The sequence below is a fragment of the Xiphophorus hellerii genome, chromosome 2, assembly GCF_003331165.1.
Source record: "Xiphophorus hellerii strain 12219 chromosome 2, Xiphophorus_hellerii-4.1, whole genome shotgun sequence".
NCBI lineage: Eukaryota > Metazoa > Chordata > Actinopteri > Cyprinodontiformes > Poeciliidae > Xiphophorus > Xiphophorus hellerii.
The window spans coordinates 25223871-25250796 of NC_045673.1; the positions used below are offsets into that span (position 1 = coordinate 25223871).

Consider the following 26926-nt stretch of genomic DNA (forward strand, 5'->3'; position numbering starts at 1 on the left):
ACTGTGTTGTATACATTGACATGCATGTTAAGTTTAGGTCATTTTAGAACCAGGTGAAGAACTATAAAACCCTGTGTTTTGAAAGACGGTGTATTTTTGTTTGCTGTCATGACTGCAGATCTTTTTCTTTTAATTTTTTTTTTTACCACAGTTTTAATGCCAACTCACGCTCCTAACAGGAATCTGAGGAATGCAGCCAGCCCAATCAACAATGAGGGTAAAACAAAGAAGGGCGTGGTCTAAAAATAGCTCTCATCCACTTAGAAGACTTAACAGCGCCGGTGCAGATGTAGGCCTTCCTCCTGCACCTCCTCCACCGCCCGGCTCACTTCCTGAAACTCTCCGGGTTCCTGCATGTTTACCAGTCAGGTCAGGCAGGTGAAGCAGCTGCGTGTCTGCTGGAGGCTGATCCTAACAAGGCTCCGAGCCGCGCCGAGAGGTCTGAGCGCCGCACACACAGCCCTGCAGTGACAACACCCGGCAGTAAGTAAGTACACGGCGACGCCCGGCATTCTTACTGTACTGCTAACCGTAAGGCTCTCATCACTCTCACACACGCGTGAATTTGGCGCGGCAGAGTCCGTTGGGTGGAAATAAAACATCAAAACGTGGCTGTAATGTGCATCCGAGGTCAAGATGCGCAGCGCAGTTTTTAGTTCTGCTACTTTTTATTGTAGCGCAGGAGATCTATGAATCGGAAGTTCTGCTTTTTTGGAGCAAAGATATTCTTCTTCTTCTTCTTTTTTTTGTTGCTTTTTTTTTTTTTTTTTTAGAAAAATCACCAAAAAAAAAAAAAAAAGTCAGTCTCGTGGGTGCGATCGTCAGGACAACTGGATCAAAACAAAACCTTACAGAGGTTTTGTTTTTGTTCCGAGTGTGGGCGTGTTCTTGAGCCAGTTTTCGTACACTGCACACACACACACACACACACACACACGCACACACACACACACACACACAAAGAGAGACCAGCCTGGGCAGCTACACAAGAGAATGTGATTCTTACAGATATAACTTTATTCACTTAAAATGAACTTGACAGCGTGAGTGTTAACCCGTGGGATCGTTTGGAGTTTGCATGCGATGGAGAGCCAGACAAACAAACCCGACAAGTCTTGACAAATCTCACGTCTGAATGGATTTTTGCACCAGATAAAAAAACAAAAAAAAAAACCAAAAGAAAACCTGTGAAGATTCCTGGGAGAGTTAAAAATCTAGAGAACTGCCAGTGTTTAATGGTGCGAGTAAAGCTGTCGTTATTCTGACGTGGGCAGCTGCAGAAGTACAGAGTCATGAGGGAGGAGGAAGGGTAATAGAAGTTAGCTATTGCACCTTCTGGGTCTTGGTGTAAAAAAAAAGAAAAAATTTACAGAATATTCCTTTCTGTCGTTCTCAGTTTACCAAACAGGAAAGAGAAGAGCAAAAAACCAAATACGTACGTGAAAATGCTTCTTTAAAAAAATGTTTTGTACACTGTAAAACACTCTTACTAAGTGTTTTTGGTCTAGTTTCTAGTGCAGATATCTGAGTTTTGTCTTATATCAAGTGTACTAACTTAAAAGTAACTTTTTTAGCAAGACGAGCAGCTTGTATTAAGTTATTTAAGTCATTTAACATAATGAATAATGAAAAAATACTAGTACAGATTCCTATATGACTATATGCAGTCATATAGCATATTGACTGCTACAGTTATCTTAATGTCATGTGTAACCTTTACTTTTATAATTTTGATTGCAATACACAGACCAGCAAAAACATGCAAAATTTAATAGTTTTTATGAGCTGATCATTGGACAGAACTTTTTTTTTTCTTCTCCTTTTCATGGAGTTAAACTGGGCTAGTTAAATTGTGAGACTTTTTCTTCGACTGACTAACCTGCAGTTTGTTGTCTAAGGGAGCTGTCACTCATTGCTTTGACTTTTTTAGGCCAACTGTAGTTTTTTCATGGCCCTCCAAACAGCATTAGCTTCCGTTTAGCATAAATGCTGCCTCATGATGTGTTATAGAGTGTCATATCACTCCACGCCACTGGATGGCGCTGTCGAGTGAGGCTGATGACATTAAAGAATATGGTACCGTGTCCCTTCGTGTGGATGTGCTACTTTAAATAAATGCGTTATGCAATAACGTGTTTTATTTGTCACACCATTACATATATCTTCTGACTTTAGTTGCCCATGGGTTGTTAGGTTCTTTGTGTCTAGTGCTGGAAAATTCCTTCGGTCTTTTTTTTGACAAAACGTCTCCATTTCGCGCTTGCTAGCATAACAAGCTAAGCTAGCTATGTTAGCTTAGGGAGAACGCAGCTTTATAACTGACTGGCAGCCAATCAGAAAGATGAGCATAGCACATTCAAAAAGTTCTTTTAACTTATATTTTATATTAATGATCGAAAAATAGATTAGATTTTATAATTTACAATGAAAATTCATTATAATTTTTTTTCTTTTTTTATTGAAAACATAGAACAGTTTTGGTTTCAAGGCTCTGGCTGATTTTTGATTCTTTTGGATGTATGGAATTATATCCGAACAGCTGAGCTTATCTTTCTTGTAGGTGAGGAAAAAAGTGTGTAAGCAGCCAGTGGGGGAGGGGTAGCATCTGTGCTCCATGAACCCGGAGCGAACTGCGTTCACTTTCTCTGGCTTAAGGATTTCAATGTGACCTACAGTAGCTGTTGCATTTAAATCCTTAAAGAGTGGAGTTGGACATCCCAGCATTAAAAGCCTCATTCTACAAACCAGCCTTTCCAAGCAAAGTAAACAGCTCTGATCAGGTAATGTAATGAAAGGCTAGAAATTTGACTATACACATTTATCACATTTATTGCTGCAATTTAATATGAGGAAGTGAACAAAGAGGCTGCTTGTTCACCCTGCACATGAACTGTGCCTGTACATGAATGTGTGTCTTATGTGACGTGTTGGACTTGGCATCTAACCCAACTGTCAGCATGCTCCAACCAGGTGATGGGATTAAATGTATCTGCCATACATCTACTGACTCTGAGTTCCCATTAAAACAGTGGGTTAGATGTTTTTTTTTTTAAAAGTGGGGTTCTCTGCAGAGGGTATTAGCTGTCAATATCTTATCTGCTGTAACGAATAGGGGTGCGCCACCAGATCTCACGTTGTTATGCAATAATATTTCGTCTTGTCTCAAGAAGTCTTTCACAGTTGCAGTCAATATGGGACATCGTCTGCTCAAGTCTGTTTACGTTATGTTATGAGCTCCACTTAAGAAGATGTCTGCCTTAAGCTTCACACTCTCCTCTATTTAGATTTTGGTCAAAATCGTCACTTAAAATCACTTATTTTTCTCATATTTGAACAAAACTGAAACATTAGAAAAAGATGTATTGTTTTCAAAAATGTTTATAAACCTTTCTTGGCATTGCAGCAACGCTTCTTAGAACTCGTAAACCTTTAAACTGGTTTTCACTGATGATTCATCTTTTATGATGAGCGCAAACTCTTGGTGGCTGGAGAAGGACTCCTTACAAACACCCAAAGTTTGGCTCTCTTTACAAATTCTCTATCGGAATCCAATCAGAAGGAACATTTGGGTAAAATAATATTATTTTTAAGCTAAATCGGCAAAGGAAATGAGTATTGCTTGGGCATATTTTATGTTTGAGACGTTGTCCCGTTGCACTGATAGACTAAAGAGTCCGAGTCAGGCTGGTTGACAGAACTAGACTACAAAACTTGAAGACAAGTGCAGCACTTTTAAATCTGGTATCTGGAAGCATTTTGGGTATTTATAAGCACTGTGAGAACGCTGATGATGCTAAAGTTAGCATCAGCTTCATGGTTTTGTTTGCAACCATCAGGGACTAAGAGGTTTACCTCCAAATCTCCAGTAGCTGCAGGCCTAAACAATAGATGTAGACAATAGATTAAAAGTTTTCCTTTGAAGCTTCTTCTGAGAAGCCAAACTCCACTCAAACCCCAAGCTATCTATTTAAATGAGCAGTGACTTTGCTGCTTTCTAATGCTGTAGTGTTAGAGGTACAGAAGCAAGTGGCGAAGCACGAAGGCAGGAACTTCTTCTAAAATCAGTCCAGCACTCGAAGTGAAACTTTCTCAATCAACCGGCATTGGCTTCCTCTGTCTTCTTCTCGTCATCATCTGTTTCACAAACAGTGGCAGAGACACAAGCCACAGTTCAGCACGGTGGCTCGTTGGGTGAAACGCAAGAAAATTTCGCAAAGCAGCGAGACGAGAAGAGAGAACGCGGCCAACTAAACCTTCTGGTTTAAACACAGTTGATAGTTTTTGTTCTACGGAGTCTGCTTTCCCAGTCACACATTGCTGAGTGCGTTGGGTTGCAATGTAAGATTGCATTTTATATATGTGGTCATGTTTCTTATTAGCTGCATTATTTGGTTTCCAAAGTATTGAGGTTGAACGTTTCTAAGTGTCTCGTTGCAATTCCGAACCTGCATGTGTTTCATCGGGTTTGTATGTGGCAGGCCAACATAAAGCATTACAATTAAAGCTGCAGTTTCACTGAACATATAACTGCACAAGTTGGAATTACAAAAATAAATCTGATTAATGGAAACACTCCAACTTGAAAAACATGTCTTATAATAAAAACCACCTCATCACAGAAGCAAACTTCTTAGCGAAAAATGTTTCAAAATTGGCGGATTTCAATAAAGCCAATTTATTTTCGAAATTTCAAATAGTGAAAAACATTGTCAATGGAAACTCAGCTGATGTACTGCAGCTGGTAGATGGCTGTACTTCAACACACCTGGACCAAATGAGGTCATTATAAGGCCTCGGTGGAAGATGATTTCATGCTCAGGAAATGATCCAGCCATTTGAACGTTGGAGAACAGTCAGTGTCTGGAGATGGAAGCCCTTCCTCCAGAGTTTCATCCTCCAACAACAAACCGGTTCTGGCCCCATTCCTGCAAAATAAAATTCGTCTGCAGGCGCAAAATTGCCCCTAGAATAAAGATAAGTTGTTGAAGTAATAAAGGATTTCCTTTTATAAAATGACTTTATTTTATCATGACTTAAAAAAAAGCAAACAAAAATTCTTTAAGTTTTGGAACAAAGAAAAGATTTAACATTTAAAATGAGTATAAAATACATTTCTTGGTGTTTTTGTATTTCCCATATTTATGGGAAGTGAATAAAGAATTATGTAGAAGAGTTCAGGTGTTATAAATATAAGCCAGCGTTAGACTGAAAATACATATATATATGTATATGTATAAATTTGTATTAAACAAAACTTTGCATCTTTTAGGTGAATCAAAATGAAGAGAAGGGACACTCCGTTTTTCAAGCAACAGTCCACACCATGCCTCGGGAAAGGTGAGTCAAAATTCCCCATGTGGCGGTCGGGGGGTATGGGGGGAGAATAAGAAGCACACGGTGTGATAGAACATTACAGCTCCAGTCAGCATCCCTGCTCTGTTCATTGAAGTAATTAATACTCAACAGGAACATGCTTGTCAGCTGTTGGCAGCATGTATACATGAGAAATGAAGTCAAATCATTAAAAAAAAATATATATATATCAATGCATGAAGATGCTCTGCTCCAGTGAAGGAGTGTGTGGTTTCCTGTTAGATGTAGCTGCATGGATGCCTCATAAATCAGAGATATTAGAAATATAACTCTGTTTCTTCATAAACAGCTTGGCTCAACATACTGCAGGTGACCCATAACATAAGAAACCAAAGAACTGCACTCTGTGCCACTCATACAAACAGACCAAAGCAATTTTTTTCTTTTAAAATGTATTTTTATCAACAAATGCAGCCCAAAGCCTGCAGCCCAAAACAGGAATAGGTTTTTAGTTGCAACATTTTTCATGTTGGTTTGTATAATCTTAGGCAATCTTTGGATTCATTTCGGTTTATACTTGAAGACTGTGAGCTAAGAGATGTGTATATTTGCTCTCAGTTCTTGTTTGGACTCTTTTTCATGCTTATGCACAATGACTGATAAAGAATAAACATCCGGTGGAGTCGATGGTGACATGTCTAGGTACTTTGCCATATTTAGCTCATCCAAAACAGACCAACAGTTCTTGGATCTAATGTTGAGAGAAAGTACTGGCTAGCAAACAGATTTCTTCTCACACATAATGTTTCAGGTCCCAGATCAAGGTAACCCGAGTAAATACAAAACACACTTTTTAAGTTTTATTCACTAAGGGGGGAAAAAGTTATCAAAACTTTTGTAGAAAAGCAATTTCCCCATAAGAAATCACTTCAATAGAACCTATCTGAGAACATGAACAATGGACAAAAGATTTTAAAAAGAAACACATCAGGCCTGATGTAAGGAGGAACGATTTTTTTTTTTCGACGTATTCTGTCTGAGTGTTGGCACAAGGTGAAGCCCAAAAGATTAACTGTCACAAGTGGAGAATTTCGTCCTTTCCTATGATGCGGTACTTTGGGTTAAAACTTAACCCAAAGTAACTTTTATTGATATTTATGAATAAAACTTAATTTGGGTTTATTTCAAATGTAATGGACAGGAAGATGTAGAAGAAAACTGAGGGAAAAGGTTTAGAGAGAATGCAAGACAACACCTTAGAAGTCTGCTTCTACACCTGCAGAAAGAGAGGGGGAAAAAAGCTAAACGGAGAACTGAGAAACGAGTTTAACATAAATGAAAAACTACATTGTACTACGTACTTGATACAAGATGTGTTTAGAGTCAACCTCTGCCCGACAGAGTGTTTATGTGAAAACATCCGAATGTAAACACCATATCATAGGTGCAGATCACTGACATGCATCAGTCTGGAAAGCTAAACAAAGCTAAAACATCAAACCGTTGCAGGAGTGGCAGCCCTGCCAAATCAAAGAGTGCATCAATGACTCATCCAGGTCACAAAAGAACCGGGCTGAGCACCCATACACGTCTGGCCTCTAACTAACAGTATTTTAGAAGAAGAAGAAGAAACATGCGGCAGAGTGATGGCCTGAACATTCAGACAATTCTGAAGGAAATGCTTGACCAAGCACACAGGGGTCCAAAACACACCAGTAAACACACCAGTTCAATGTCTCAATCAAAAGTTGTTTTTTTTTCTTCAGCTGCCTAGTTAAAGTCTAGACTTTTTCGATGTATATGCTGTGACGTGACCCTGAAGAGGTTGTTCAGGCTGGAAAACCTTTAATTCAGCGTTTCTGAATTAAAGTGTTCCAGGATTCAGCTGCAGAGTTGTTAAAACCTTGCTGCCAGTTGTTCAACCACTTGTTGTTGTTGCCAAAGGGCTGGTACAACCAGTTCTCTGGCTTAGGTACAGAGAACCTAAAGCTTATGTTGGACTTTTCAACATAAGCCCAAAATGGTTTGGATTGATGATCAAAAACCCTTTAAGTGTGACAGAAACAACAAAAACAGCAGAAATTTGCAAAGGCCTGATATCTTTCTGCCATAGTGAAAAGGTATTTACGTCAAAGCTGACAGTTTAGTCAGTCATAACAATACATGCTGGTAATGCATCACAGTGTGTTTTACATTGCACTGTACTTTAACATAAGTGCACCTGTTGTTTTGTAATATACCACAGAACAGCCATAAATGCCTCAATGAGTCGTTTTAGTACCCTAGGAACATCTACACAAACCTGTAAACAATTGTTTGTGTGATTAATAACAAGACGTTATGTAAAACTAACTGAAATGTTCAATCATTTGAGTTTTTTTTAATGAGCATATCTAGACCGGTGTTTTTTTGCTTCTGGCGGAAATGTAGGATCATTACTTTTTGATTAAAAAACATTTATAATATTAAATTGCTTTATTTAACAGCATATCCTGACTTTGAAAAGCAATCTTGAGGATTCAGTCACATGCATGTAATTAATAATATTGTCCTCCGGTTAATAAGAGGAAACCGATTTGGATCCGTGAACCAAAAACAATTCGAATTTGTACTTTGTTGTATTTCAGCTGGACTTTGCCACTGAGATATAATATTCTATTATCAGTCATGTTCATCCATGGCCTTAAAACAGTTCACAGATCAGATTTACAGGATGGAGCTCAGTCCTGCACCAGATTTTTTTCAGCTTTCAAAATAAAAGAGTAAGTTGGTGAAATTTAGACACATTTCTGGACACGTTAATGAGTTAATGCAACTTTTCTAAAGAGAAGTTTTAACCCTCTGTGCCATATTATCAGAGCTTGTGGAAGAAAACCCAAAAAGTTTAACCCAAATCAAACAGTTTAGAAGACATTTATCCCCACTACAGACCAAATGCATGCAAAGGATTAAAGCTACAAGAAAAATACATCTCCAAAAAATATTCTCATTAAGTTTTCTGGCGTTAAGAAATATGAATAATTGTAACCTAAACGAGAGGTTTGGTCAGATTTAACTTCAGACAGTGAGAAAAAAAAAAGTGTATTTTGTTCTGACACTGATGTTAGATGAGAAGGCCTGGTTTTGCAGGCCCTGCTCTGGTTTACCCTGACGGTTCTCTGTTGGTCAGTGACGTTCCAACACCTTGGACTTGCTCATCTCCGACCCTGTGGCGCTTTCTCTGTTCATGTTGGAACAGGAAGTGGCCATCCTCAAACAGTTGACGCAAAGTTTGAATCACGAAACTGTTTCCTTCTGACTGCACAGCGCTTTGAACAGGTTTTTCAAGTTGTGAAATATAAGATGCATGTCATCATCAAGGCAGCGCAGGCGTTCCAGCGTTGGAGACGTTAAGAGTTCATTTTATTCTTTTAACGGTGACAAGCCTTTCTTTACACCACTAACGCTTTGCATTGCACTTTGTGACGTTAAGGTTCATAAGCAATTGCGTGGCCATGGAAACCCATCTCCTCAGGCTGTTATTGAGCTAATCTGAAAAGCAGAAGTAGTTAGTGTTGAGCTATTGACCCTGCAGAAAGTTGGCAACCTCTGCATGCACAGACCTGACTCAGTTCTGAGGTTTTCACTTCATACCGATCAGTCCCCGAGTTGGTCTACAATACCTCAGACAAATGTCTGTAGAGTAGTAGGGAGGAAGTTTCTTGACTGGACTTACTGCACAGGTAGCGTCCTGTCTTGGCATCATGTGGGAGTTCATAAAACTCCCAATGATTCTTCATTCTTTGACAAATATTGACTGAAACAATCCCTGAGTAGTTACTCTCCAGTTGTTTTTTTTTGCCAGGAAATGTATATCCTAATTAGGTCGCTATGAAAAAGGTATTGAGTAGAGTCTGAGAGCAGATCATGACTTTCAATTCTGATTGTTTTTTTCTGAAATCCGACTTTTTACGATCATTGTTAGACTTCTGTAACGATTTGCTTCCCTGAAGAAGAAGAAGAAGAAGAAGAAGAAGAAGAAGAAGAATGTTGACGTCACACAGCAGCGTTGTGTTTATGGACGTAATAATGGAAGGGTTTTAAAGTTTATTCAGCAATGGGAGCAGACAGGATTGTCACAAGATCATAAGACAAAGGTTGCAGTCAATGGTTGATGAGCATTGACTGCAATTTCTGTAGAGATGGAGTGGTGGGATTGTGATGTGATGAAAGCTGTTTCCTTTACAATGTGTGCAAAACTTTGTCGATATTCCGACTTCTTGTTGTTTTCTTTGGTTTTTTTTCTGCCAGTAGTAACAGTTCAGTTGTTGATCGTGATTCATGTTATGCAAAAAAAAGACGCTTTGCACAGCTGAATGGTTGTTTCAATCTGAGTTTTGTGAAATACACTTATTTTGATACGGCCGAAAAGCTTTTTTTATCAAAAATCGTGGGATTTTTCGGAATTGACGTGTTTCCATTTCCTTTTTCGTAACCCCAGTTTGCGCAATTGTAAGGTCAGTGGAAACGCAGTTGCAGACTTCTTTCATAATTTCATAATTCTGATTTTCAGCCATTATTTTTACGTCTGATCTGGCTTCTTCCGGTGTCAAATTGCGGCATCTGTCTCACGCCAGTGACGTAAATGTCGGATGAAATGCCATTCAGACAGCAGGCGTTTGGAAACATTCGGATTTGCATCCAATTTAGCAAAACATTTGGAAATGGCTAAAATCTGATTTTTTGGGGGGGGGATAAAAAACATCAGAATTGGTGCCGTTGAGGCTTGCATGAAAAGATCTCATATGGCCAATTAAAAAAAAACAAGCAAAGCAAAAAAAAAAAAAATCAGATTTGGGCTGCTTTTACCCGCTGTGTGAACGTAGCGTAATGTTCCTTTCCCTTGCGTTTCAGTATTGCATTGTTCTCAGGATTCGTCTTTTATAGTCATTTTGTTTTCCCACCCAAAATATCCAACAGCCAGCATTTCTTCTCAGCATTAAACAGAGGCATGCTCCTGAAAACCCAAATTTCCCTGTGGAAATCTGGGCCCTTGAGTTTGTTTCTTCTCCACAAAGCGTTACGTTTTGAAATCTATTCTCAGTACCTTGACGTGACCTAAAGTGCCCCGACATTTTATTCCCGCTGACCCGGACCACAGACAGCCGCCCGAGTTATCAGCCCCGCTCGGCCATGCCAGCTCGGCCCCTGTTGCTATGACTCTCTCAACATCCGAAAATAGCTGGATAGAAAGGGACACTTAAGACAGCAGCAGCTAGCAGCTGCTTCATGCGCGCTGTTACTGGAGGGCATAAACAGCGGAGCAAAGCGGGACAGAGCCCAGTCGCAGTCAGACGCTTCGACGAGAAGCATCACAGGCGTAAAAAACCAAAAAAAACCTCCGACGTCCAGGACACTGCCAGGTGTCTGCAGAAACCCTCTGTTGAGAACCTGCAACCTGAAGCTGACATTTTATTTTATTTTTTTAAGATAGTGATTTTCACTCTTATGAGAGCTGAGGTGTTTGAATCAGCAGGGGAAAAAAAAAAAGAGTGAGAAAAACAAACAAACAAACAAACAAACATGGCCCAAATCACTGCAGAAGGTAAGAGACGGAGTGGAATCTGACGTGTTGTGGATCTGTAGAGTGATGCGGATGTGATGACAGTTTTATCAGTGTTGTTTAGGATGGACTTTCATGACCTACTGGCCGGGAGCGAAAGTGCCGCGATATTTTGGGAACATGTTATTCTCAGTTTCATGATGGTTAAAGCGTGACGATTCATATTGTATAAAATGTGAAATCATTTCATGAACAGTGGCTTCACAAATGTTCTGGATATTGAATATACTGCACAAACAGCAGCAGGTTTTGGCAATTTACATCTCTATCAGCTTTGCAGTTTTACATCACACATTTTCAAGTCTTGCCATGTATTCTCAAACAGCTTTAGCTCTATGCTTTGACTGGGCCATTCCACCCACTGAGAATGTTTTGCTCTAAACCGGTCCATTTCCCCTGTATTACAGCTTGTAACAGGTTTTTTTTTTCTAGTTTTGCCTTGTGTTTAGTTCTTTCCATCAGCTCTGACCCCGTCCCTGATAACTCACAGCCATGATGCTACAACCACCATTTGTCACTATGGTGATGGTGCATCCACAGTGATGAGTTGAGTTTTTTTCCAGTCCAAAGGTTAAACTTTGCTCTCCTCTTCAGGTGTTTGTGATAACCTTCTGTCTAAAGTTGGAATGGTTTTCTTCCACCAACAGCTGAACTCTTTCTGCAGCTCCTCTGGAGTTAGCCTGAGTCTAATCTGGTTGGTGCTCATCTCGTCCAGCCTTTTCAGTTTACGTGCACACCATGTTATTGTAGGTTTCATTCTCTTTCTTTTGATTTTTTTTCTTTTTGTTATTTTAAAAAAATTCTATTTATAATGTCTATCTTTGCCTTTCTCTCTTTGTTTCTCATTTTTTCTGTTTCTTTCTTTCTCTATTTCTCTCTCTCTTTCTTTCTGCACACCACACCTTTCAGATTTTTATTTGTGAAGTAGTGTTATGTGTGGTCGTCATTTTTCTTCCACTATTTTTGCACTGCTTTGCGTTGGTTCAACCGATAAAATATCCTTTAAACTACCATAATAGTTTAAAATCCTTGGTTGCAAGTTAATACATAAAAAAGTTCAACATATCTAAGCATTTTTTACAAGAGGTTTTGTTTTTCTGGGTGTATTTTTTATTTACTTTTTTTTTTTTGAACTTGTAAAAGGAAACTTTTCCGTCATCCTGCCGGCGGCTCAGCTGTTCCGGTACAGGAGCGAATTGCACGTGTCCAGAAGCTCGGCCAGAATGAAAGCTTTAGAAAGTGTGTCAGTGTGAAGGTAAATAGTCCTGCGGTCGTTTCTGGGGAGCCAAGAACGTTGAAAGTTCTGACAGTGTTGCCTGTGGCGGCTGCAGCTGGGATGTTAGTCACCCGATACTCTGGGACGTACACACGTCTTCATGTCCTACTTGTTGATTGAAACGCCACACGGCCCAAAGACTGGCCCACAGACAAACATTAACACCAGTAACAGTGATGACACAGAGGTCAGAATAGCTACACACGTCCGCTGGTACTGGATAGCAACAGAAGCTCTCACAGCAGTGACGGTTTGGCCCGCCAGCTGAGTCGTCTAAAAAAAAAAACAAAAAAAAAAACACTCTCCTGTTGTTCTTCTGATCTGATCAAAATACAAATTCACAGAAGCTGAGGGTAAATATAGCGCCAGGCGTCATGCCACGGATGCAAAAGAGATCCAGGTCAGCCTAAATAAACCAGACTGTTTTATTATGATGTCTTTGGAAGAGTGCTGCAGCCCAAACGGACTCGCATTAATCTCCCAGGAGCCACTAAAACTTTACATTTGTGTTTTTATCTGGAGTTTTGTGCTCATGTTTCAGTAACATTCCCACATTGTTCCAGCTATACCCATAAACGTCAGAGTACACTACTGGGATTTTATGTGACAGACCAACACAAAGCAGTGAAAAACTGAGAAAGGGAAAGAAAAAAAAATGCATGTTTCTCCAAATGAAAAATCTTTTTTTGTGGGATGCACTTCTGTTTGTCTACTGAGTAAATTGTGGCCCTATGTTTTCAACAAACTGAGAGGAAACACTAGTACTGGGCCTCTGAGTGCCGATGTAAAATGTGTTGACTGTAACCTGGCCGGGATGTTGGGCAGAAACATGAGCAGTCAGTTGGAAGTTGTTTACAAGCTAGAGTTCAGATGAAGCTCAGCAAACCATCCGCCAACTCCCACCTCAAACTCGTATTCAGATGTCTCTGGTTTATCTTTGATACGTGTGTTTACTGCCATCTCTAAAATAATGTTGTCATGTTGGCAGCTTGCTTAGATAAATAAAAACTAATGCAAATATACATGTGATTCTTATGAAATGATCCTTACCTCTCTCGGGGTCTTAGCACAACACTCAGGAGGAGCGCGGCACATGTCACGGTTGGACAGTGGAGAAATGATGGGGTTGTCCCGTCAGACTGTCAGTTCCCGAAACCATACACACAAAAACATGTAAAAGTGCAGTTGGCTTCAGTGCAACCTTGCCGGACTGTGCACAGGGTAAAAAAGCTCACGGGCTCCCATGGACAGGGTCTATCACCGGTAACCGCAAAATAGTTACCTGTGATAGTTTATGACACGAATCCCAGACCTTCTCTAAAATGCTACTCTTGTTCCAGAAATGGCCAGGCTCTTCCCGAAGATGTCTCTGAGCGCAGCGGATGAGAAAATCCGGCTGATGGCGGAGAAAGTGTACGCTTCTGCCCTGAGAGAGGAGGACACCAAGGATGCCATGGCCCTGTTCAGCGTGCCGGAGGACTGTCCCATCGGCCTGAAAGAGGACAGGGAGCGGGAGATGCAAAAGGAGCTGGCCGAGCAGCACTCTCAGGAATCAGTGAAGAGGTACACCATGGATCAGTGTTCAGAAACCTATGACTCTCCACCCAACAGGGAAAACTTCCAGTTTCATGACCCTTAAAGTGATCTGTTAGCTCGTCATGTGATCCCGTTGCTTGCTCTTTCAGGAAGAAGACCTTCTTGCTGAAGCGCTCCCAGTCCATATCTATGCAGGATGACTGGAGGGCGTCTCCACAGCCCACTCCAGGAGGGGCCGAAGCTTCTCTCCCAGAAAACTTCCCAGACTACCAGAGAGTTACCATCAGTGGGGATTACTGTGCAGGGGTGCGTGGTGCTTAAGCACACAAGTCTGTATTGAAAAAGGCACCGTGATAAGTGATGAAGATCCAAACCAGAAATGATATGACCAAAACGTGAAGGAGACAAGGGAAAACCACTGGATGTGCAACATTTTGACCCGCTACCTAAGTTTATGCTATAATTGTCATTACTTGTAATGACCCAAAATATTACATTTGTTAAACCCAGATCACTCCTTGTAAGGGTGTATAAAATCTCTAGGGGCCACAATGATAAACCCAAGAAAGAAGGGACAGACTGTAGGATGTCGTAGGATTTCTCTTTTGTTTTTGGTAAAAGACAAAAGTAGCCATTTCTCCAGCTTTTGCTACACTCACGTTTGTTTTGGTTGTATTTACCCAGAACGCCCTGCACTGCAGTTCACTTACTACCTTTGAGCTTGGTTTTCACATATACATCCGAACTCACCTCAGTCAAACCAAGACCGAGGTTTTTAGGTGGCGCTAGAGTTTCCTTAGAAACTCTACTCATTTACCTAGTAACAAGCTAGAGTACTGGTGTGAATTCTCCGTTAAACTTGTTTAATGTTTCCAGATAACAGTTGAGGATTACGAACAAGCAGCCAGGAGTCTCTTTAAAGCCCTCGTCATCCGAGAGAAATACTCCAAGCTGGTGTACCACCGCTTCCCAAGAACCGCTGCGAAGTACCTTCGCGATGGAGAGAACTTGAAGTGGAGCGAAGACGACGAGGTTCTGCCAGGTACAGTAAGATCTTTTAGCTAATGTTACTCCATCAAAGCATTCGCTACATTTACTGAGTTGCACTCCTACTCTTGCAGATGCTATAATCTTCAGGCATTCGCTCTTAAATTCATCGGATGCATCTAGAGCGCTGACAATGTATCGGCACAGGGAGAAATTCTTTCCATTTGTTGTTGTTGTTTCAAGCTCTATTTCAAGTATTGTATGTAAAGATAAAAATGCAAAGTAGTATCCTTCACTGCTATTTTAAGCTCCACTCTATGTGCATCAGTGTGAGTCTAACACAAGGCCAGTCAGGCTGTTCCTGGTTCGAGATGAAAGAACACACAACCAGAAGTTTACTGAGTACAAAGACTTGATTCATACATGGTGAAAGCAAGTAGAAATGAACTAACATACAGTTTTTGTGTATTTTTTTTTCCTGCAAAACATGAGTAACTTTATATAAACACAAATACACAATGTCCCCAAGGCATGAAAATCCTGATCATTGCACCATCTGACCTAAATACAAACACCTAAATATGCAGATTGCTTCTACAGACATTAATGAAAGAATCTAAGGAGTTAAGTAAATTTCAGTCAAATGACTTGACTGTATACCTACTGTGCAAGTCTAGTCATGATTTGTTTTTTATTACTAAATATTCCACAGTCAACTCTCATGGTATTAGAGCAAAGCTGAAGCAATTGGGAAAAACCACCATGAAGAATACAATTTACATTATATTATAATTTTATTACCTCATTAAAAACATACCTGGAGTGTTGCCATGATTTTTTTCCATGAATATTTGAGAAATCCTTTAATCTCCATGGCAACCATCGAGCTGTGCAAAATGTCTGGGTGGACATAGCTCCGCCTTTGAGACGAAGCTCCTCCTGCAGTTTCCAAGCTGCCGCCTCACAGAGCAGCCCCCACCCACGACTACCACACTCAGCTCCTCCAGACTAGCCAGCAGCAATTAGCAAACGCCTGGTAGAACGGTGCATGTGATGAGCTCATTATGTAAGCAACTTCTCAGTGAAACGCTGGTAAAGATGTTGTTAAAGAGTTAAGAGGAGTGCTGCAGTGATGACTTCCTGAAGGTGGAGTTTCAGAAAGAGCAGGAGTCTCTTAAAGAGACAGAGGTCCAATTTCTAGCCATTAAATTAAAAAATAACATTCTTTAAAGTCATATTTGAGATATTTAGCATTTTTTTTAACAGCTGAAGGCAACGCAGTTGCTTTATTAGGCTATAAAATGGGACTACCTATGTGCCCAGAAAACACAAAATACTGCCCCTTTCAGACATGTAAAATTTCTGCAAAATCAATGGCTTCAGACCTTCAAACTTAATGTGACTTTCATATAAGTTTGAGAAGAGTGCATAGAAATCTTTGTGGAATTAGTTTCTGCAGCTGATCAGCTGCATCGGAAGCTTATTTCACCTTCTGCAATAATAATAATAATAATTGGCAAAAAACACCTTAGGCTCATTATCTTAGGAAGGTAACAATATAACAGCCAAGAGTGAAAAGTAAAAGTGGAAATGTTTTGTAGATCAGACTGGGACAGAAGTACGACTGGATTTTTTTTAACTTTGTACTCATGTTGTAAATTTAACCTCCAGTGTATAAAACGGTGAACACATTCCACAGTTTACCAGTCAGTGAATATAGAGGAGGAAATTTTAAATCAACTAATTTCAGTACAGCCAAAAACAAACCTCCAAACTCATCCTAGTGCCTAAACTTTTCATCTAAAAACTAGTTTTTTTAAATTCAGCAAATTTATTTTCAAAATGTTAAATTGTGCCGCTATATGGTCAATGTAAATGCAGCTACTGACTTTCCCACAGAAGGACTGCTTTTGTCTTTTTCAGTCAATGATTTGTCTTTTAACCCAGTTTTACTTCAAAGCAGCATTGCTTAATGTTTTTGCTCATCTATTCCAAACCTGTGCAGACACCTGGCCTAGCCCTCACGAAGAAGAGGACCCGTACTCCATGGAGGGCATTCCTGAGAACCTGAACTATGAGCTGAAGATGAAGGATGGAATAGTTCATGTTTACGCCAACGCTGAGGCCCTGAAGCAAGAGCAAGCCCTCAGCCTGCCCTACCCTGACCTGGAGACCTTCACCATCGATCTGAGCCACGTACTTGCAATGATAGCTGATGGGCCAACGTGAGTGAACAAAACGCTTTAACGTCTTCCACAAAGAGGAGATCATGGAGGGAGTTACATCTCAGCTGGTAGTGTCAGTCATTTCCCCAACCTTAGGCAAAGATAAATTATTTTTAGCAATTCAGGACAGATGGGAACCATTGTGGGGGTAAAATCTACACTAAAGTTATTTTGCAACGAGCATTTAGCAGAAGCTAATGCTAATGTACTTCATCCATAATGATGTCCAGCGTGTTACAACAAACCAATATGTGAAATGATAAAGCCTGAAAGCATGTTTAAAAGTTGTAGTTTTATAATACCATGTCTAATGCAATAAAAACCGGCAGAAGTTTTAAAAAAAAAAAAGAAATTTAATTGCTAAAACAAAGAGTAATCTTATTTGCATCTGAAGAAAGAATGGTCATCTCAGTTATTACCAGTGGTGGGCACTGCTAACTAAAAATCACAAACTAAACTAAGACTCATAAACGACACTAAAGTGTTTTACCAACAAGTATTTAGCAGAAGCTAATGCGAAAGTGCTGAATTCATCCATGTTGATATCCACCATGTTAAAACGAAACAATATGTGAAACAATATATCACCCTCAACACAGATACGCAACATTACAGTTGTGCTTCAGGAAATGATTCTTTGGAACAGACCTCGTGGTTTCACTTTTACAGTTGCTGATTTTTGAGTATTGGTAGCTATGTTGTTATTTTTACCTAATTGGCTTCGGTCATAAAATTTTAAATTGTTTATTATTTTAAATCTGTACAATAATGGGGGGAATGTGAGGAGGCTCTCAAAGTAATTTGTGAATATTTGCTTTTTTTTAAATTGCATTTTTAACACTGGTTGTTGGTTGATGTAAGTGTACTCTTTAGTTGTTTTTTTTTTTTTTTAGATATTTGCCACTTGCTCAATAAAAATAAAGAACATGTGAAGAGTTGCTTAAACAGTCTTCGCACACTTCAGAATAAGAGCACAACTATAAACGTCTGGCTACTTGAATAATTCTTAACAGTCGATCACCTAAACTTAAACACAAACGGTGAACTTTATTCAACTGAATGATTACAAAACAGTAAAGTTAATTAGTGCCTTTGTTTGTATCTGGAAAAAATAAATTTAGGGGAAGCAAAATGCGTTAAACTTTTTCAAAGTTAGTAAAGACGCTAATGCACTGAATGATAAATTAGCTCCACTGTGCCCACCACTGGTTTTTAGTAAAGATTCACCGATCCAATATTGATATCTGTATCTGTATTTTTTTTCTGATATTGAAAAAAATTCTAGATTGGATATGGGTGACAAGGTACTCGAGCCATAACAGCAGATCTATTCAGTCTAACCCTATGCTTTGTACTCTGTTACATTCCTAACTTTAACCTGGTTAAAGTTGTGCTGTTTTTACATGTTTTAGCTGAGCATCTGATGCTATTGGTGTATTTAAGTGTTGCTGTACTGGTGCAGAATAAATATAGTAAATGTATCCTTCAGTACATTTATTTCTGTTTAAAAAAGGAATTCAACACAGTTTTTTGTATCGGATTAGTATCGGCTGATACTAAACCTCAGATATCTGTATTGGTATTGAAAGTGAAAAAGTGGATCGGTACATCCCTGTTTATTAGAGGCTTGCGTCCCCGCAGTTCAGTGATTAAAAGAAGTTTCTCACACTCAGTAATTCCCAACAGCACATGAAATCTTTCTCTGTCTATTGTGTGGCTTTGCAGGAAAACCTACTGCCACAGACGGCTGAACTTCTTGGAATCTAAATTCTACCTTCATGAAATGCTAAATGAAATGGCTGAGATGAAAGAGTTAAAACGCGTTCCACATAGAGATTTCTACAACGTCAGAAAGGTTGGTCTGCAATTTTGACATCTGGTCCAACTTCCTTACTTTTGAAGTCTAAATGGGCAACGGCGCAAGAAAAGGTCCGACTTTCCTGTTTGATCACACTTAGGTGGACACACATATACACGCTGCCGCCTGCATGAATCAGAAGCATCTGCTGAAATTCATAAAGCTATCGTACCAAAAGGAGGCAGACCGGGTGGTCTTGGAAAAAGGCAGCGAGAAGATAACTCTGGAAGAAGTCTTCAGGAAGCTCAACATGGACCCCTATGACCTGACTGTGGATTCACTGGACGTCCACGCTGTAAGAGTTAAAACATCTGGAAAACCACTTTAATGTTAACTGCTCAGACTGCAGATAAAGGAGAATGTACTGATGGATTGTTGTTATTCTGATTGTTCAGAACAAAAGCAAAGGAGTTTAAGCTGATTTCTGTTCTATGCCAAGTTCTGATTTACCGTTTTTCACATGCTCTCTTGTGACTGGCAGGGAAGACAAACCTTCCACCGCTTCGACAAGTTCAACTCCAAGTACAACCCTGTTGGAGCCAGCGAGCTGCGAGAGATTTACTTGAAGACCGACAACTACATCAAAGGAGAGTACTTTGCGCGTCTCGTCAAGGTGAGTGAGGAAAAGCACTGGCGCCAAATAGTGTCATTTGTTACTGCTGGGCAAATCTGGCGTTGTCCTGAGGTTTAATGGGACTCTAGTCAATGTTCTCATATTCCTATAATCATGGCTATGTCATTTTTTACCAAAAGTGATTTTGGGAAAAATAAATCACTACCTTTTTCTTTCCAAATGATGTTTTAGGCAAGAAAACAATGACACGGGCCATTACTTTAGAAAGGTATTGATATTATATGGGATTGAGAAGTCATCAAGGGTTGCCTTCTATTTACGAGACAAATCTCAATTATTGGCACTCCATGTAAAGAACATTAAAATAAATCTCATCTCAAACTGGTGACCCTAAGATTAACTAAGATAAACTTAGGGTCACCTCAGGAATTTTTTTAATAAATGACCTTACATATGGAAAAGTTTAGGTGAGCACTTATTTTTTCTGTAGCCATGTGCGGATTCATAAATGGTTAATGGCATGTACTCCTATAGCACTTTATCTAGTCCAGAGGACCCTGAAACGCTCTACATTCACTCATTGGCAGAGGTGAGGTTCTAATGCACCTTTGACCAGCAGGAAAACCAGGTGAAGTGTCTTTTCCAGGGACTCAAAGACTGAGAGAGACAGACAGACAAACCAGCAGCCCAACATTTAACCACCAGTTACAGAAACTCCTCCCACCTGAGATAGCTCATATCAACTAACTTACTTGATGTAAGTTACTCTACCACTTTGAAGAGTGGCTGAGAGAAATGGACCACTGTGTCGCACCATATTCACACCCCAAGGAAACAGAACTTACATGTCTAAAATCTTACTAGAAATTTTTTTTTAGGGTTTCTAATAAGAAGAAAAAACATTCTGGGTGCTGTGGTGGCACAGGGGCAAAGCACAACACCACATGTGGAGGCCTTAGTCCTCGAGGTGGCCATCACAGGTTCGATTCCCGGCCTTTTAACTTTTGTCTTGCCCTTCTCTCATTACCCAGTTTCTTGTCTGACCTCTCTCAAATAAAGGTCACCAGGGCCAATAAAACCTTTTAAAAACATTCTGCACTGTATTGTGAGACTTCTGCTGCTGTTTTTACATACTGAGTGATTGCAAGTGCCTACTTCAGTCTTATCAAACAGCCTCACTGGCTTCCTGTGTGGTTTGCGTGTCTGTTTCAGGAAGTTGCCGCAGAGCTGGAGGAGAGCCAGTATCAGTATGCTGAACCCCGTCTGTCGATTTACGGCCGATCTCCCAGCGAGTGGGAGAACCTCGCCACATGGTTTATCCAACAGAAGGTCCACTCCCCCAACATGAGATGGATGATCCAGGTTCCAAGGATCTAGTAAGCACTCAGTCTTACTTATAGAGCAAACCACAGACCGTTGCCCTCAAAGGACACCATGATGTTAGCATATATCATGGTGTCCATTCAGAAAGTGTAATCATCTAGAAACTCAAGATCAGTTACTTAACAGTTACTTAAAGGCAACTGTCTGATTTGTTCATTTTTTAGGACGGGTTTTATTTGGTTACTTGTCTTGCAGTGACATCTTCAGGTCAAAGAAACTGGTGCCGAACTTCGCCAAGATGCTCGAGAACATTTTCCTTCCACTTTTCGAGGCCACCATCAACCCTCAAAAGCACAAAATAATCCACGTGTTCCTAAAATACGTACGTCCTTTCGCAACACCCAAGTGAACGAAAAGACAAGCCGTGGAAGATTTCTCCACATCTGGCGGAGCGTAATAGTGAACTTTGCCTCCGTCGCCCTGCAGGTGACGGGGTTCGACAGCGTGGACGACGAGTCCAAACACAGCGACCACATGTTTAGCTACAAAAGCCCGAAGCCTGAGGAGTGGATCGAAGACAACAACCCTCCATACACCTACTACCTCTTCTACATGTATGCCAACATCATGGTGCTCAACAACCTGCGCAAGTAAGTTTAGCCTGTTGGTGCAGCCGATTGGGGAAAAAAAGTAAGCACAATGTGGGCACAGCTAGCTAAAAAAGTTAGTTGCGCTAACCTTGAAGCACTAGCCATAAATGTTAGCTCTGCTAACAAGCTGTATCAACATGGTTTTTAGCAGAAGCATTAATTTCAACTATGTTCATACTCACCATTTTTAATGACATGTGTTGCACCACTGTGTTTAATTCTGTCTAACAGAATTAAATTTTAAATTATTCAGAACAAACCTTTATTTTTTACTTTCAGTTTTAATAGTTGTTGAGTATAGCTAACTCTGCTGCTACATCAGTAGATTTTAAACTGTTGAGCGTTGAACCACTATCTGTAGTTCTACAGTGATGCATTCTGGGTACATAATAGACATCATTTGGTGCACTGCATCATGGCATCATGGGTGGAGAATATGAGGAGAGGAACCGGACTGCCGTGTGAACAGTCTTCACCTGCTTTTTTGAATATAAACGTTTAACTGCTTTAAGAATTAAAAACTAATACACAGATGTCAAACTGTAGTCATAGTTTACAAAACTGCCGAGTAAATTGGTGCTTCATTGTTTATCTTTGAAGCGTCATAGATAAATAGACGTGTTGAACGATTTCACAGTTTGTAAATAAGCTAATGTGCTAAATGAAAAATTAGCTCCGCTACGAGCAGATTAGTGGAATGTGCTCACTGCAGCGTAATCACAAAGATTGTTTCAAGGATTTGGACAACAATGACTATTGTTTAGGTAACATACACAAAATTAAATCAGTGGGTTTTACTAAAGGTTGTGGCTGTTACTATTGGTTAGCCCTAGCGGCTGATAGTGGGGCAGATAATTGCTAGCGCAATCACCTCCCACCTTTATTTCTTGTGTACATGACCGTCACCTTTTGTGGAAATAAGCCCTTAGCGCAAGTGTGATGAGGAAATACTTGTGAAAATCTTTGAGATTGAAATGGTTATAAGTTCACCTTGCTCTTAGCGCTTTCAAGCTAGCTATTAGCTGCTAATAGCTAATAGCTATTAAGCTATTGTAAGCTTTAAACACGCCACATGTTGCCTGGACTACTGTCATTTATTTGAGTGACGTCTTGAATGCAGCTCTTATTGACAACCCATACATAGAGTTTCAGTTAAATTTCTGAAATAGGCTTACTGAAAGCACAATACAGAGTGTTGAGACTGCAGCCAACTAAAAAGATCCAAAGTGAAGCTCATGGCAACGTGACTCTGAAAATGTTTCTGTCCACAGGGAGCGAGGCCTGAACACCTTCCAGTTTCGTCCTCACTGTGGAGAGGCCGGCTCCCTCACCCACCTGGTCTCTGCCTTCCTGACCGCAGACAACATCTCCCACGGACTCAACCTCAAGAAGGTGCAACCCTCCTACCATGACGCGACTCGGTGACCGCAAATGAATTCATCAAGCCACAGTCAATAAGCACAATTTGTTGTTTCCAGGGAGAAAATTCTGGTTAAAATTCACTCGCCAAATTACATCAATGGGGTTCCGGTTTTTGATAAACGTTTTAGCATCCCGCCTGCAGGTGGCAGTGTTTCTCACCTTTACGATACTGTTGCCTCAACCGTATTTGATGTCTAGTTATAATCTGTTATCAAGTCACATTTGACTTGACATCATACGCAAGTGTAAATTTTTCAAAATTTCTTGAAAATATTTCTGAATTACCATCACAAAATCTGTGATTTTTGATTGCAAAAACTCACAAAAACAATCACAAAATCCTGGAGGGACAGAACAATGTAAAAAGATGTTCAACATTATTTAATTATAAGTACTTATCGAATGCAGACTGTTATTTATTAATACATTAGCAGCTTAATGGACTGAATCAATACAACCCATAAAGTTGTATTGATTCATGATCTTGATGTGGCCTAAAAATGAAAATGAGTTTGACCCTCCTCCCCTGCCCTAGATGATGTAAACTCTTATCTTAACTCTAAGGTTCCATATCCAGCATGTTCAATAACAGAACAGATTTAAAGCCACTTTGCTGTAATATGTTCAGTTTCTACTGAAGTCTGGTCTGGTTCACCGGTCAATGAAACGCCTCTACGTGTCTGTCGGTAAGACAGACATGAGTTGTAGAGAGATTGATTTCTTTTTTGGTTACATACCTTAAAAAACAGATTTTGTTTTGAAGGTTTCATCCCATGTTTGTTTCAGTAAGGTGTCAAATAAGTCTTGAAAAATCCACCGATTTCTCTTTCCACGCAAGTTGTTCTGGATCGTCTGATAGACGAACGAGTGTTGACCTACAGCGGTAATCCCTGATGCGTGTCCTCGTCTTCCTTAGAGTCCGGTGTTGCAGTACCTGTACTACCTGGCCCAGGTCCCGATCGCCATGTCCCCGCTGAGCAACAACAGCCTCTTCCTCCAGTACTCCAAGAACCCACTGCGAGAGTTTCTGCACAAAGGCCTGTGTGTGTCGCTGTCCACCGACGATCCCATGCAGTTCCACTACACCAAGGTCACAAACATCGCCGTACTTGCGTGCATACACTGCTTTCTCTCAGAGGCTTATCAAGTGGTCAGGCATCATTGGGTGTTGCAGGAGTGTTGAGGTGCATTTTGTTTGTCTAGCTGCTAATATGCTCCAAAAATAAATGTCCAGGAAGCGCTGATGGAGGAGTACGCCATAGCAGCGCAGCTGTGGAAGCTGAGCACGTGTGATCTGTGTGAGATCGCCAGGAACAGCGTCCTGCAGAGCGGACTCTCACACCAGGTAACGAACAGACGGATCGTCTCCGTCTTAAAAGCAACGAAACCGGCAACTTTCTGGCTGTTTTGTAGACTGTTACGTTGAAGACGTGACACAACTACATGTCATGTCTAAAGACGAATATATACACGTATCCATTACTGTAATTTTCTAATCAGAATCAGCTTTGACTGCAGAGTTTGTGCACATAAGGAATTTGGCTACAGTTCCACTTAACTCTGAGGAAAGACATTCAAATTATAAATATGTATTAAAAAAAATTTATTCCAACCACAATATAAGACGATAATACTTTGGTTTTAAGAATGTCAGTGAAGGCCAAAGTACAACTATAAACCAGTTTAAAAACTTGTACAAAAATGAACTTATAGGACATGATGTTGTGTAGATGTGTGTCTCAAAGGCCAAAACTGCAATTGCTCATATTAATAATGTGTAAAGAATGATAGTTATGATAGAAATGAGATGTTCAATAGACATTTAAGGTTTATCTGATATGTGGAGAGAAACATTTGATGTGCATGAAAGGAATCTATTTTCTATCTGCTCCTTTTTGAACAAATTGTGTAAAATTGCATGTCAGCTGGATGACAATATTTCTCTTATAGTTTCCTTCCTGTTTTTACTTTTCATTTTCTGTTCGAATTAAATAAGTAAATACATTTTCTCTTATTGATAATACCTAGACTGCCATCTTGTGCTCAAAACTAGTACTGCCTTTAACACTGAGAAGGAACATTCAACTCGGCTTAATGAATGGAAAAATTTAAATCCTTTTATTTATTTTGATTTTATTGTATGATTCTTTACTACTAAGCCCTTGGGAAACCAGACAATCTTAAACTTTTAGCGAAAAAGTTCTGTTCCAGACTGTAAAGTATTTGATCTCATGTCAGAGTTGTGCGATGCAGAATATTTTGATATTAATCCGATGCTAAGTAAATACAGCAGCAGTATTGCTGATAACGATACTTTTTAAAATTCAAGTTTAACATTTCATCAAACCTCTGACCTTCACATGTTTTTGCTTTAAAAAAATTTTTTTTTTTTACTAAAAAAGCAAAGACAGACAGAATTTGGACAAAATAACATTTTCACAATAACAAAAGAATATAAAAACAAAAAATATATGTTTGTGCGCATCTTTTCCAGAAAAAAATGAAATGAAAATAATTAACATTTTAGAAAAATCTAAACACCTTTTTTGTTAGAGTTGAGAAACTCGAATACCAAAAATAAAACTTCAAGAGGGAATCTGAGACTAAAGTATCGATCTTACCATGCTAGCATCGATCCGATACCGATACAGACTTGGTATCGATATGAACCTCTAGTTTATGTCCAGATCGTTGACCTGACTCATGATTCCTTTTAACAAAAACTCTGTACCATGAATGTTCCTTCCTTCACGGGCTGCATGTATTAAAACCCACAGGAGAAGAAACATTTTCTCGGCTCCAACTACCTTCAAGACGGACCAGAAGGCAACGACATCCGGCGGACCAACGTGGCCCAGATCCGCATGGCGTATCGCCACGAGACTCTGCGTAATGAACTCAGCTTCCTGGTGGACGCCGTGAAGACAGAGAGCGCTCTGAACCCAGCCGAGTTGTAGACCCGACGGGTCCGACCCAAACGCCTGGGCTGCGTCTTCAGACAACGGGACACTGACTAGACAGCAGATTTTTTTTTTTCAAATTCAGTTTATTGGGTTTTGGGGTTTTTTTCTACTTTTTTCTCATAATGTTGGGGTGGGTAAAAAACAAAAAAAGACTGTATGTAATGTGTCTGGTGATTTAAACCAGTCCAGATATCACCATTTATGTGCCTCTTTTCATCTGGTTAGGTTTTTTTGTTTAGTTTTTTACATTTGTGCAATTATCATACAGCAACTTGTCTGTATGATTATGAATTTCAATGAGGGAAATGTCACTTTTTTATCAAAGTATTGATAATGAAATTATGCTGTTGCAAAGATTTTACTAAAGACTTATGATTTATTGAGTATGAAAACATGTTTGACTATATTAACAGTTAAAATTGATTGGATAGTTCTTTTACAAAATGTCTGATTTCTCTTTTTCCACAATTTAAATAAAGGCTGTAAAACAGATGAGAGTGTTTAATACGTCAATTTGTCTGAAAAATGACAATCCGGTACACGTCCAGTTTAAAGAAACCAGTGGAAAACAGGTTTCCACAACTTAAAAAAACACATAAAACATCAATTTCTGTCAAGTTTATAAAGCACGTGTGTCTCTTGTATGTTTAAATGTAGCAGATTACATTTGGTAATCATATTCATGTAGTTGTCCAGATCAAATTATGAGGAAATCTACATATTTATTAATTTAGGAAGAAAATAAAACATTACAATAATGTATTTTCTCTAGCTACTAATAACTGCTGAGATTGAGATTTTCCTTTTAAATTAAAGCAACATTTAAATAATAATGTTGGGAACAACCCAAGTCTTTGAAGAATCATTCTTATTTCTCTATCTGAGTAAACAGGACCATTTCTATATGTTTAATCAAAAGCAGAATTGGGTGCACCCAAATCTGCTTTTGATTTATTAAACTTTGCTAAAAAATAAAAAGGTTCTTAAAGAGAGAATGACCGAAGTCCTAGTCTTGTTTTAAAATGTGGGCCGGAAGAAAGCACTTTCAACTTGGAAGAGTTTGTTCAGTTTGACTACAGGTTTGGACGTCCTGGACTTGAGTCTAAGTATTTTTATGACCCAGCTGGAACACTTTTGCAAGGTAATGACAGAAGATTCACACCAGGGTTTCACCAACCCACATTTAAGACGTTTATG

General features: G+C 39.6%; 1 protein-coding gene across 3 annotated transcripts; it reads left to right on the plus strand.

Annotated features, from left to right (window-relative positions):
- The first annotated feature begins 327 nt into the window (after nucleotides 1–327).
- ampd3b (adenosine monophosphate deaminase 3b) lies at nucleotides 328–26221 on the plus strand. 3 transcript variants are annotated; one of them, XM_032590186.1, is made up of 16 exons: nucleotides 328–487; nucleotides 5270–5337; nucleotides 13532–13754; nucleotides 13877–14033; nucleotides 14604–14769; nucleotides 16720–16939; nucleotides 18665–18794; nucleotides 18898–19092; nucleotides 19279–19410; nucleotides 20584–20747; nucleotides 20950–21076; nucleotides 21181–21344; nucleotides 22616–22736; nucleotides 23683–23856; nucleotides 24001–24111; nucleotides 25544–26221. In XM_032590186.1, exons 2-16 carry the CDS (start codon nucleotides 5280–5282, stop codon nucleotides 25721–25723), a joined length of 2322 nt encoding a protein of 773 aa, XP_032446077.1. In that variant the 5' UTR covers nucleotides 328–487; nucleotides 5270–5279; the 3' UTR covers nucleotides 25724–26221. The 3 variants fall into 3 exon arrangements, with proteins under 3 accessions (XP_032446077.1, XP_032446087.1, XP_032446095.1); XM_032590196.1 differs by having other exon boundaries at nucleotides 328–483; XM_032590204.1 differs by lacking the exons at nucleotides 328–487; nucleotides 5270–5337 and adding an exon at nucleotides 10611–10897.
- Nucleotides 26222–26926: the final 705 nt, after the last annotated feature.